At 48.7% G+C, this 13,922-nt stretch overlaps 1 protein-coding gene across 3 annotated transcripts in view; it reads right to left on the bottom strand.

The window, feature by feature from the left end:
* Positions 1–13,922, bottom strand: part of CAPN15 (calpain 15) — a 95,683-nt gene that overhangs the window by 69,072 nt on the left and 12,689 nt on the right. Inside the window, exon 2 of one of the 3 annotated variants that reach the window (XM_054042836.1) lies at positions 4,247–4,547. The exons of 1 other annotated variant lie outside the window; for it this stretch is intronic. In XM_054042836.1, coding sequence (XP_053898811.1) covers positions 4,247–4,422 — 176 coding nt within the window. In that variant the 5' untranslated portion in view covers positions 4,423–4,547. Of the gene's footprint in view, positions 1–1,843; positions 1,911–4,246; positions 4,548–13,922 lie in introns of those variants that run through there. One more of the 3 variants, XM_054042838.1, reaches the window with a different exon arrangement.

The following is a 13,922-nucleotide window of genomic DNA, read 5'->3' on the forward strand; positions in this document are numbered from 1 at the left end:
GGGAGTTGTCTCACCACAACCTTCCTCAAAAGAGGAAGATTGGCAACACAGGTGACAAAAAAATTTTCAGTGTTAAATTAAATGCATTTTCACAGCAAATTCCATCCAAACTGCTTCACAAGGTGTCTTCACACAGGAGCTATTGGTAAACCACTAAAATGCAGTCATCTCTGGGGTATAACACAGCAGCTATTTAACAACGCATGGCAACACAACAGATTAGTACAGAAGGTACCATATCAGTCTGCAATTACAGGGGGGAATTCGGAGAGGCAGAATGCAATTACTCAAGATTGAATTGAGCAAGAATTTTTTTTACCTCTCTTTGCTTCTGAAAAATGCCATGAGAATTCATGACAAGCAACTACAACCTCTTTCAAGTCTCACTGCAAAGACAGCCCAGAGCACTCTAACACCAACTCTAGTTCAATACTGATGGAAGAGTGCACCTTAACGAGCCACCAACACCAGCACCTAAATCAGGGGTAGGCCAACTTTTTGGCCTGCGGGCCACATCGGGGTTCCAAAACTGTATGGAGGGCCAGGTAGGGAAGGCTGTGCCTCCCCAAACAGCCTGGCCTCCGCCCCCTCCCACTTCCCGTCCCCTTACTGCCCCCCTCAGAATCCCCGACCCATCCAACACCCCCCTGCTCCTTGTCCTCTGACTGCCCCCTCCCGGGACCCCCCACCCCCATCCAACCTCCCCTGCTCCCTGTCCCCTATCCACACGCCCTGACAGGCCCCCCAGAACTCCCACGCCTATCCAACCCTGCCATTCCCCGTCCCCTGACCGCCCCTCCCCAAACCTCTGCCCCATGCAACCGCCCACTGCTCTCCATCCCCTGACTGCCCCCCGGAATCCCCTGCCCCTTATCCAACCCCCTGCTCCCCGTCCCCCGCCCCCTTACCATGCTGCTCAGAGCAGCAGGACTGGCAGCCACACCGCCACGCAGGAGCTTGCAGCCCCGCCATCCAGAGCGTTGGCAGCACAGTGAGCTGAGGCTGCGGGGAAGGGGGGGGGGGACAGCACGGGAGGGGCTGGGGGCTAGCCTCCCCTGCTGGGGACTCAAGGGCCAGGCAGGACAGTCCCGTTGGCCAGATGTGGCCTGCGGGTCATAGTTTGCCCACCTCTGACCTAAAAATGGCCATAGAAAGGTCTCATCCAAGGACTGACTCCACCTGACTCCATTTAGCTTCAAAGATGTGATGAAATCACAGGCAAAGGCGACTCCAGGCTAATCAGAGATTTCAACAACAGAACAATAACCTCAAACCCCAGGGGTTCCCACTCTATAGAAGGCACTTAGGTAGCTCCCAGCACCACAGCACCTCGCTAGCTTTAGTAGGGTGACCAGACAGCAAATGTAAAAAATCGGGATGGGGTGGGGAAGGTAATAGGAGCCTATATAAGAAAAAGACCCAAAAATAGGGACATCTGGTCATCCTAAGCTTTAGCAATACACAGTTTCACAACTCCCAGGGAGGCAGAGCAGTGCTGTTATCCCCTCTCCATGATGGGGAACTGAGGCCCAGAGGCGCTAACTGATTTGTTCAATGTCACACTGGAAATTTACGCAGAGTAGAGCCTTCTCCCACATTCTAAGCCAACGCCCTAACCACTGGGCCACCCCTTTCTTTCCCCCAGGTCCTTTTGTCTTGAGCATAAGAGCTACCAAATGCCAAACATGAGACCTACCCAGTCTGCAGTATCAGCATCTTTAAAGGCATTGCCTGCCTCACTCCAACCTATAAACCCCTAAAGGGGGAAGGCACCTTTTCCTCCCTCCCCACCATGCTGCAAGTCTCTGCTCTCCCCCACACTCTACTCACAATCACCACCTACCAAGCAATTTTCTTGAGTAAACAGATCAGTGTTCATTCAGAATACGCAAGCCGAGTAGAGTCCTTTGCTCTGCACTGGACTACACAGACCAATGTATTATTAACTCAGAAGCTGGCTGTACCCAGGGAGGAAATCAGCAGGCAAAGTCAAGTCAATCGTAGAACTTCACTCCAGCCTCAGATTGACTGTGCAGTACTGTACTTCCTTCCTGCTCTGCTGGGCTCCAGGAGACAGGACATTCAAAGGCAAGAGCCGATGCCGTCTGCTCGGATTTGTTTTATTTATATTTTTTTTAGAAGAGCATACTCATCCACCCTGCTCTGGATACAGATTAGTTGCCTTTGCTTAATATTGTTGCTCCACAGGCCTCGAGCTGGGAACTGTAGGCACTTTGATGTATGGACTGAAAGACTGTCTAATTTCACTGGGGCTTCTGAACCTAGCTCTGGAACCGCTGCCTAAAAGCAAGTTCTTCCCACATAAGAATTCTTTGGTGAATCACAACTGGAGATCTTCCTGCCTGCTATAGCCACAGTCTACTTTGGAGGGAAGAGGGAGTTATTTCTGTACTCCTGCTCTAGCGGGAAACACACAGCTCTCATACAGCCCCCCTAACAAGACACCGGCTTTATCTGCTCAGAAACCAGTTGATCCTCCTCTTGAACACCACATCCATCACACCTTTTCCACCACAGAGGCTGACCAGTTAGGAAACTTACATCCATGCTCCAGTATCCCACAATGCACCACCTCACCACACAGGTTCTCAAGTCCTCCAAAATCTGAATCAAATGCTGCACTGAATTAGATCAGTCAGATCTTCTACAAGAGAAGCACACATTGATGTGTGCTTTTGATATCACGCAGGCCCATGAGCAGCAGACTGGCTCAGCCCTGCAGACCCTGGCTCCTGCCTCTCCAGCGTATGCTGCTCAGAAGTTTCAGCCAGAGGAGGAACGGTTGTTTGTGCCATTGTTTCTCTCCCCTGTGGGAGGTTTGGAAATTCAGTTTCCGAACCCTGATGTGCAGTACAGATTAGAAGCAAGCATTTAAACTGGGAGAAGAACAACTGTTGCACAGACATAGAAGGTACACTCTTGAGATCTACACAAGTTAACAAGGGGCCAGCCCCAGAGGCTGGTGGCACAGCTATAATGGCACAAACTACATGACATGGCCTTTTTAAAGCCCTCCGGAGCATTGCTGCAAATCTGGTCACATGGCCGAGAGCAAATGTAACAATTGATTAAATTACACAGTTGCCAGCTTTACAGGAAACCCAAGGCAGAGCTGGGAAGGAGCACAGCATGAAATTGTTTGCCCGAGGGTCTCCCCATGTCTGTGCCAGTAAGTCCCAGATGCCACGAAGCAGGGCAAAAAAAAACTCACTGGGATTTACAGCAGTGAGCAAAAGACAGATACACAACATACACAAACACTGTCATCACAGCAAACACTTTCAGAGTGAAGCCATAACAGCTCAGAGACGCTTGGAAGCAAGCTGCTACTCCTACAGTCTCTATACAGACTCAGGCAGGTACAGTCACCCTACAAGCCGAGAAGCTATAAAAAGCAAGCATTAACCAGAGGCTCAAATATTATTAGTGCAAAACAGAGCAGCCTTTATAGCCAAGGCCCCCCAGGCAGCACACTGTTAGATGCTGTCAACATACCTCTCAACCTGCAAGAGACTATATATAGGACACCAGCCGCCTAATAGGAGGAAAAATCTTAATTGCGAGCAGCTCTCAGGGAGAAAAGATAGTGGGACGTATAGTGATTCAGCTGCAGTTTGATCTGCAGATCTCACTGGAGAAGGGGGGATTGGTGATGCAGGACAAGTTCCCCTTGGAGGTAATTGTCTCTGAGGCCTGTTTGGTTTTTAGCGTGTGATTTTTATTTTCCTCTTGTTATTTCTTGCCAAGGGCATTAGCATGAAAACACCATATCTCGCTCTTAGGAGTTCATGGACTCTTGCTGTTTATCCCCACCATCCTGGAGTCATAATCATCCACTGTCATCACTTCTATAGCAACCAGTTGGGAGGTCACAAGAAAGAAGAGGGGCCATAAGCAGCAGGACCAGGGCCAATGCTTAAAGGCATCGAGAACCCATTCTCATGAAGGCAGCTCTGCTATTAAATGGAGCAGGGAAATTCGGGATAGACACGCAGAAGGTTTTCCATGAGACATCAGCTGCTCTTTAAAAGGACACAGCCTGGCCCTACTGATGTCAATAGGAATTTGGCCCCAGATTTCAACTGGACCAAGATCTGGCCTCAGTAAAGCTGACACAGCACCAGGGCCAAGCAGGGCAGAAGGTAATTTAGCCCCAAAGTGTACTATCCTAGGTTCAGGGCACAGCTGAGAGGTATGTGATCAGGCTCCTTTCCCTCTTTCTTACCTTCGTGCCCGGTGCTGTAAGTGCTGATGCTGCCGTGTTATAAGGGCACTTTCCCAAACAGGGCCACTGTGGCTACTCCTATACCAGCTCGCAACCGGGTGCCCCGGGTAGGGTGGGCTAGTGAAGCCATGGTCCGACTCCGTCTCTGCAGCCAGCGATGAGGCAGAGCTCCCCATGGTTCCCCCCTACCCAGATCACGCCAAGATTTATCCTAGGTTAGGTCCGAGCCAGTGGAAAGGGGTGAGGTGCTGCGGCATGGACTGGCGTAAAGATCCCAACACCGTAGAAAGGGAGGTCGGTTCTGATCAAAAGAAGGAAAAAAAAAAAAAGGAAAGGAAAGGAAAAGAGAAAGAAACATGGTATGATATAGATCACCATCACTGGGGTTCCCAAAACCTGCTAATGAACTCTCTGAACAAGACAGTTCCAGAGTTTACCAGGGGATGGGGAGGTTTTGTTTTAACAGGCCAGTCCAACCCAGTCTGGAGGAAGGAGATACAGGGTGGTTTCATAGAGGTTTCCTCTGGTTAAACACCATAGACCCCTAGCTCCCTAACTTCGGGGGGCAACTGTACCAGTTTACCAACCTAAGACCTTGGGTGTGATTGGCAATGCCTGTTGCCGCCTACTCAACTGTTCCCAACCCACCAGGAAGCGCAGTTGGTGGAAGATGACCCAGCAGAGCCAAGCACAGAGGATTGTCATTAAAAAAGGAGTCTAAGGATAAACTGTAGAGTCCCAATCACAATGCCTGAAGCACCAGCACTTGGGAATGACTAGCACAAAAAGGGTATTCTGAAGGCCCCAAACTCTAAAAATCTGACAAACCAATTAAGTCAACCCTGAAAAGTAGGACTTGTCTGTTTGTCTAGGGCAGTGGTTCTTAAACTTTTTTTTACTGGTGACTCCTTTCACATAGCAAGCCTCTGAGTGCGACTTTTTAATTTAACACTATTATAAATGCTGGAGGCAAAGCGGGGTTTGGGGTGGAGGCTGACAGCTTGCGACCCCCCATGTAATAGCCTCGTGACCCCCTGAGGGTCCTGACCCCTCAGTTTGAGAACCCCTGGTCTAGGTCAAGAAGGAGGTTTTTTTGTTTTGTTTTGTTTTTTTAAAGGAATAAAGTTTAATTCCTTTTTTTCAGCATCATCATAGTAAAAGGGATGGCAAGCAGATTTTGTGCCTAGGCTGGTAAATTTTCCACAACCATTTTGCATAGTGGAATGAAATGTGAAACGTTTACACCCTTTCAGGTAGACTAGATTTCTAACAAACATTCAACAACAAAAAGGGCAGCCCTTATTCTTTCTTGTTCTTCCAATTTTCACAATTTACTGCATCAAACTTCCACAAAACAGAAGTATAGGAACATTTACTCTCCTTTGGTCTTCAAAGACTATATATGTATGTATATACATATATATATGTATATGTATGTATATACATATATACACACACACACGTCTTTTCTTAAGGAAAATAAATATCTTACAGTCTTGATTTGTGTAAGAAGGAAAAGGATCAAGGGAACATTTATCAGAGTAAAAAAAAAAAGGAAGAAGAAACAAGAAGGGGGAAAATTTCACAGCAGAGCTTAGTCAATTACCCACCAGGATTTGCAGAGACGAATGAATTGTAGGAAGACCTTCATGAAGAAGCTGCTTAGTACAATAAAAGACTGAAACAAAAAGACTGTAAAATACAGTTTTTCATTCCTAGGATTGTTTCAGGGGATCAAGAAAGGTCTCGATGGATAGCAGACCCCAGAACACTGGAGCTCTTGCAACAGGTGCAGTTTTGCTAAGAGCTTAGCACCAAAACTAAATATATTCGTTATTAAATGGACATTATTAACTACCTTTTAAATGGTTTCTTCTTTATTCTCTATGGTAATTATCAGTTTAAAAAAAAAAAGTCCAAGAATAATTATTTCTTTGCCCTTCCTTGATTTTGTCTCCCTAATCGGCCAACACAGATTCTGTGCATCTAGTACGTTGCCACCATCACAGAGCCAACACGAGGAACTCATTGATTATTGGGGGACTGGCAAAAATGGTCCCTTGTTTTTTCCTTCAATAACTGCCAACTGAGCAGTTAAGTTGTAAGAAGTTATATTTTCCCTGCTTGGGGGGGGGGGGGGAAAGAGGTGGAATTTAAAAAAAAAAAAAAAGAAAGAAAGATACTTAACATCCAGAGAACATTTATCCTAAGTTTATTATAATTGTAAAGGTAGGTCAGATTTGAGACATGGTGTGTTTTGCGTCTATAAAAAGCCTTAACCTTCTGCCTCAACCTTTGATAATTTCAACAGTGCCACTCTCCTATATGTTCCAGCAAAACAGCTGAAGGGACTGAGAAGTGTTTGGCATATGACCTATAGGGGTGGTAGACAAACTTTTTTCCCCTCCAGGATTCAAATTTTAAACAGGCAAGAGGGAAATCAAGATCAGAAAAATGCAGATACTAATGATTCACCAAATTAAAACACAAGCAAAGGATGGGAAGGAAATCTAATGTTAAAAATCTTTCCGAGCAAAGAGTTGCACAACCAGATAAAGCAACTCAACAGTCTCGTTTGAAACCATTTCCTCAGCAACTCACCCAAGTTGAAAAGGCCAAAGCCACTCCTCTTCCCCCTTCTAGAAGAAAAAGCCTCAGGGACATGCAAGTTTTAACTCCTCAGACTCTGCTAAGTGGAAGACAAGTTAGCAATGGTGCAAGCAGCTGGCATCCAGCGTATTACTGCTGCCCTGTCCCATTCCTCCTCCCCTGTCCCTCCAGGTCTGTTACAGGAAGGCTGATCAGCCATCCTGAATGCAAATGTATTTTGGGAAACAGAGATGATGGAATCCTGGTTTAATACTACTCAGTAAACCTCTGTGGAGGGTGGAGTTGGGTGAAGGAAGGAATCTATAAATAGTGGCAGGATAACCTAGCTAAGCTGTAGCTGTCTCCAACTCTATTTGGGCTACTTTTCTGTCAGCACTGTGAAATCGGATTGCTTTGGGCAAAGCATTAAATCCCTCATCTTGGGCTGGACCCCTCAGCACTAAGAATGGCCCTCCCTTTAACCAACAGGAAACCCCGTTATTAAGATCCAGTTTGCAAACAAGCAAGAGCAGGATCGCAGTGTCAGCGTTGGACGCCTCCTCATTTCAACTTTATGCAGAACTCATGTCTGCTCCCATGCCTAGAACAGTGGTCAGGGAATGGCTTAATAATCCAACCCACCGTTTGCCCTTCAGAAAAATAAGTGATGTTTTTTAAAAACGAATGCAAGTTCTAATAATTACATGCTACTTCACATGGGTATTTAGCCAGGATTAGTTAATTCTTTGCAGCACTGTGAAAAGTGCAATATAAGTGCTGAGTATTATTATTAAGGGTCTTGCATTCAGTGATTTGTAAAACTCCGAGGGTGGAGAGGGCACACAGACGGGTAAATAATGTGTGTTAAATATATTTAGCAAGTGATACAGCAAGCCACAGAAAACTTCACACAGGTAGAGGGGAGAAAGAACAAACACAGGCTCTCACTCCCTAGTTAGGAAATTCCTGGACATCTGGAGCTGGGGGACAGCAGATTTTTCCTCCTAGTGAAGAAGGCACTGCTTGTATTGATGTAATTTATATTTGTATTGATCTAATTTGCCCCTTGACACAGGGGTAACACAAGGAAGAACAGATGGGGGGGTTAGCTAGTAGAAATGAATAGTTAAGCACCTAACTATGTGTTTTCTTTGAGGGTTTTAAAGCGCAGTAATTACTAGGTTTGGAGTGGTACAGTTAATTGCTCCGGAAATACTGTTTTCCAAACAAACTGATTGGATTTTTGGAAGTAAATTACCCCTATCACCACCCCCCATACATCCCTCCCCAAAGCCACCAGCAGCAGCCTCCCTAAGAGCGGAGCAGCAGGCGGCGGGATCGTTGCAGCAATGTCCGCTTCGGGGTCACGCCGCTGCGAAGCCGATGCCCCGGTTCTCGCTCACACAGTGGCTCGGGGCGTCACGCCCGCTCCCGGGAAGGAAAGCGAAGCGGGCTCCGGAGCTACAGGTGGGCGGCTGGTAGCGCTCCGGCCCTCGCAGCGAAGAGTGGCCGTGACCCTGCCCCGCCCCCGCTAGGGAGACAGCGCGCCCGGGGCAACGCAGCAGCGGCGCGGTCCGCACCGACCCCCACTTCGCTCGCTCCGCCGCTGCCCAGCCCGGGTGGGGTCGCTCCGCTCACCGGTCCTTCGGCTGCAGCTGCTCCGAGCCCGCAGGACCGCAGGGTGTGCACCCTCTTCCCCGCAAACTGTGCGCCGGCGGGGGGAGGAGCCGCCTCGGGGATGGCAGCTGCAATTGCCCGGCCACCTCGCCCCGCACGAGAAATCCCCCGTCCGCCTACCCCTCTCCCGGGAAGAGCAGCGTGCAGCGCCGGACACTCGCTCCCGGCAGGAGGAAACGGGAGAGCGCCGGGCTGGCCCCACAACGCGGTGCTTGCAGGCTGAGCCCAGGGTCCGGATGGCTCACAGCTCCCACAGCGCTTCCCAGCCCCGAGCAGATGCGCCCAGCCCCAGGGCCAGCTGCACACTACCCTGGAAACAAAGCCTGGTGTGGGGGGCATCGAGGGGCTGTATTTCAGGCCTGCATGACTGAATGTCACACAGCGAGGGATGTAAGGGAGTGCACAGGGGCAGATTTAGAGTTAGTGGGACCCTACGCCCAGCTTTATTTTCAGGGGCCCACCCCTCAGGACCCAGCCAAGAAAGAACATTCTCTCCTCCCCCCCCCGGTTTTTCATTTTTCCCCCCCTTCATCCTCCTCCTCCATTATAAGTAACGGGAAATAAATTAAAATAAAGTGAGGTACCTTGATTGGGGCGGGTGTGCAGGGGGCAGGCTCTGGGCTGGAGGTTGGGGTGCAGGCTCTGGGCTGGGGCAGGGGGTTGGAGGGCAGCGCTTACCTCAGGTGGCACGGCTCCCAAAGCAACCAGCACATACAGCCCTCTGGCAGCGGCTCCTAGGCGGGGGGGAGGGGATCTCCACATGCCACTGCCCGCAGGCACCGCCTCTGCAGCTCCCAGCCAATGGGAGCTGCAGAGTCGGCACTCGGGCGGGAGCAGCACATGAAGAGACACACATGCACACCCCAGGGGCCTCAAGGACATGCCGGCCGCTTCCGGGAGCAAAGCGGCACAGAGGGAGGCAGGCAGAGTGGGCAGGGAGCCGCCTTAGCCCTGCTACTGGCACATCTCTGCGTGCCCCTTGGGGGGGGATGGAGACTGCGGGTCTCCATGCGCTGCCCGGGGCAGGAGCAGCACGCAGAGCCCCCCTCCTCCCCACCAGGGGCGCACAGAGACAGAATATTAGGGTTGGAAGAGACCTCAGGAGGTCATCTAGTCCAATCCCCTGCTCAAAGCAGGACCAATCCCCAACTAAATCATCCCAGCCAAGGCTTTGTCAAGACAGGCCTTAAAAACCTCTAAGGAAGGAAATTCCACCACTTCCCTAGGTAACCTATTCCAGTGCTTCACCACCCTCCTAGTGAAATAAGGCGCAGCAGGGCTGCATGCCAGCAGCTGGCCAGTTCCGGGAGCAGCGTGGGCCAGCAGCCATGACATGCAGGCAGCCTGCCTGCGCCCTGCTGCGCCACCGGCTGGAACTTGAGCGCAGGTTGTCAGATATTTGTCCTGCATTTTGGGGGGGCCCCCTGTCATTGGGGGCCCCATGCCACCGCACCATTTCATGGTAAATCCTCTCCTAGGTATGCTGTAAAGGGGGTTGGGGGTTACACACTGATCTGTGTATAGTTACAGGGTGTGTGTGTAAGGGGGGGTCAGAGTGAGGGGTGTAAGGGAGTGCACAGCTACTGGGGGTGTGCGTGTAAGGGGGTCTCAATAATGTGTGTGATGGGCTGTGCATAGCTACACAAGAGTGTTTATGTGTAATGGAATCACCCAGTGATGTGTGTATAGCTACAGGGGGTATATGTGTAAGGGGACTGTGTAAGAGTAACACAATGGCATGTGTTAGTGTAAGAGGATCATAGAGGTAAGGAGAGGGTCACACACAGTGATCAAGGGGATGTTACAGAGGATGTGATGTATGTGTGCATGGGTGTCTATTGCGTGTGTAGGGGAGTGATGGGAAGGGGGAAAATGTAAATAAAATAAGTAGGCGTTCGGCTCCATTGGGCCAGGGCTGAAAGATGCCATATGGGTGCGAAGCAGTGTGTGGTTTCCAGAGGATGTGGATAGGACTTCAATAAGAAGCTACATTGGGGGGAGGAGAGGGGAAACAACTACGTTCCTTTCCATCCTCAGATGCCTTTAGGGAGTCACAGCTGCTGGACTGGGAAAGCAAACAGCCTCCCTAAGACAGCAGGAAAGTATTTAAGCAACAAAACGCCACCACTTTCAACCCTCTCCTCCCTATATTTTGAGGCCGAAATAAGGCCCTGAGACTCCATGGTCATGACAGCAGACAGCCACTAGTCTGAATGGTCCTGTAGTACAATAGGTGGCCCTGTGGGCTTCCCTGCTGGCAGCTGCAGCAGCTTAAGGGCGGTTCAATTGAAAAGTGTCCAGGTAGAAATTGACACTTCCTTGTACAGTCAGTGCTCTGTGTGTAACTGCTGCCTTGGTGACAAAAAACAACATTTTCACTGCCCTTTCCTCCTGTTAACCCTGCAGAGTCAGCACAGCTAGGGAAAGGACAGACTCCAGATCACTGTGCATCAGTAAACAATGCTGTTGATAGTTTCTGATCAGTTACAAAGCTGTGCAAACCCCCTCACAACCTTTGGGACATCAATAGGGTTGCGAGACAGGATAGCCCCATGGTTAGGATACCAGCCTGGGACTTCAGAGACCAAAGTTCAATTCCGTGCTCTGCAACAAACTTCCTGTACGCTCTTGGCAAGTCACTTAGAGGGGGAACTAAGGCACAGAGAGGCTGACAACAGAACTGCAACATCCCTGGGAAGCAGAGCAAGGAAAAATACAGTAAAGATTTTGAGGTGCTCAGATAATACAGTAATGGGGGGCAGATAAGTACCTCTTGTAGAGAGCTGTAAAGGAAGGTAAAATTTGCCCTGCAGAGTCTATTACTGGTGGTGATGTGCCAAAAAGAGAGCACCCAGGTCCCTGTTACCAGGAAAAATCCTTTCTACAGAGTACATCAAATGTGGGGTCACTGAATAGCAATGCTTAAAACCATCCCTTTAACATCATAGGAGCTACGCACACGCCACCAAATAAAACCACATCTCTCAGTTCCACATCTGAACTCCCTGTAACCTGGGATCGTGGGGATTTGTTTGTGGAATACCTCGGGGGGGAGAACAAGCCAAGAGCCAGGCTGGCTTGAGCTCCATGTAATACCACTTCCTAATACTTTGCTACATTCACACAGAGAGAGTGGAATCAGAGTATGACACACAGAAAGGTCACAAGCAATAGAAATAGCAGTTTCAAGCCAGCGTCATGGCATAAACTCATTGCTGCTAAGGTCAAAGAAGTTTCCACTTCTTCTGTCTACAGCACGGTGAAAAGTCAAGTAGTGGCCACAGCTGGAAGCAGGACACCAGGGCTAGACAGCAACTGTCCGATCAGGTACAGTAAATCTATCATGCCTAACAAACTTCAAGACAGGGGATTATACAGATTTGAAAGGGAAATCAAAATCCTAATTAAAAGCAACAAAAAAGCAGCTGACTGTGTCCTTTTAAGTGGCAACTAATCCCAGCACCCATTTCTGTCATTGATTTATGAGCAGGAAGTTCATTTTATCTGAATAAGCACAGAGATCGCAAGCCAACTGCGATTAAGCAGGGCTGAGTGTACACAAATTTAAAAAAAACAAACACTATAGAAGCCCGGTGCTCTACTAAGCCAATTAACATTACTTCAATGAGGTGCAATAGGGCTGCTCATATTTTCCAGTTTATTAGCCAATTGTGGATAGATTTTAAGCACAGAGTTAACAATAGCATGTGAACTGGCATGGCTGGTCTCATTAGCAACACTGCAGTAGTTTAAACAGGTGCCTCATGTGGTGGGGGGAGGAGGAGAAAGACAAGCCAGGCCACAGCATCCAATCTCTGCAGGCATTTAAGAGCAGGTCTAAATTTTCAGAACTTTTCCCCCTTTGCGTTTATAATCCTTGCAATAGACCCTTTATCATCTCGGTCAGCCCAGTGGTTTGCCTCACCTTTACAGTCTGCCTATTGAGAACAGTTGCATTATAAACAGGAAGCTTTAAGTTGTGTGCTACAAATGTGCTATATATTTAATAGGCATCGGAGTCTAACAAGAAGATTCCATGGAAGGAAAGCATGTGAGACTCTCATCAGGATAACGCTTCTTGGATGATGCACACACACGTTTCCTCTGTTTTTAGACAGGTTTATCCTAACTCTGAATTTCCCCTGCAGCCAGAAAACAAACAGTTTCTCTTTCCTGCTACAGTTGGGTGTCGATTGGTCAAGGGCTCATCCTCCCATCTGAGGCTGTGCCAGCCTGTGCAGGGTAGGATTGTTGTTATTGGACATTCACAGCTAGAGATAAACATGAGTAAGAACGAGGCACTGTCTCCTCACTCCATCCGCTTTATGGGATCTCCGTGATTCAGTGCGATGACTGCTTCTGACGCCATCTTTCTGTACAGCAGCACCAACAGGCGAGCAACTAGAGCAATAACGAGGCAAAGCCAGATGAAAGTGACACTAAAATGAAGAGAGATTGTCTGTATTTATTGCCATTTACAAACTATGCGCCCCCTCTGAACCGACTGCTCTTACGGTCGTTTAATGCCATGACGTTTGGAAATACGAACGAAGTCAACTAAAAACTCACCAGAAAACTATGCGAAAGAAACAGAATAAAGAATAAATAAAGAATAAAGAACCAAGCCTCTCTCTGTGCCCTAACAGTCACGAAAGGCTGGCTGTGTTAGATCAGTGGGGGAAGTGAATTCCCGAGTCGAGGATCACCCCCCATCAATGAGATGAGCAGATCTTAGCTACATTTTATACAGCATCATCTATTTCCCCACCCCTCCTCTAATAGGCCACCCCATGGTGGGTAGAGTGATCCCAGGTATGGTTTGTATTTCAGTGAAGGTTTTAAAGCACATTGCACTCCATGGCACTGTACAAAGCTCAAGATATTCCACAGGATACAGGGAGTGTATGTTAATTGCATGCCAGCTAAGCCACAAAGATACGTGGATGAAGGGCTGGCCTGTCAACACAGGACATGGCCAAGAGCTGCTATAAGATGTGGAGTTTCACAGTTACCAGAGGGAGGATGCATCAGGCAGGGACTGGAAGAGCCAGATCTCGGAGCAGGAAGAAGTAGGCATCCCACCCTCTGGCACTATCCCTTAGGCAATGCAGACCTAGATCTAGTTCTAGTTCATCTGGGGAACATTTGGATGCCAGAGTGATGGGTTCTATAGAAAATCCTATGGTAGCTATGTACAATACCTCACCTACAGAACGTATCCTGCAACGTGAGAGGCGAGGGCTATGCACAGCATCCATACTGCATCCCTGCCCTCTACAGAGCCGCTCTTAAGCCCTTGCTGTGCTTTATCAAGCCTCCTTTCATGACACAGGGAATGAAAAACTTACAGAAGTTAAGTTAGCCAGCTAAAGTTACCAAGAACCTTTCCTCCAGGTTACAGGGTTTGGAG

The sequence above is a fragment of the Malaclemys terrapin genome, chromosome 10 (assembly GCF_027887155.1).
Source record: "Malaclemys terrapin pileata isolate rMalTer1 chromosome 10, rMalTer1.hap1, whole genome shotgun sequence".
Lineage (NCBI taxonomy): Eukaryota > Metazoa > Chordata > Testudines > Emydidae > Malaclemys > Malaclemys terrapin.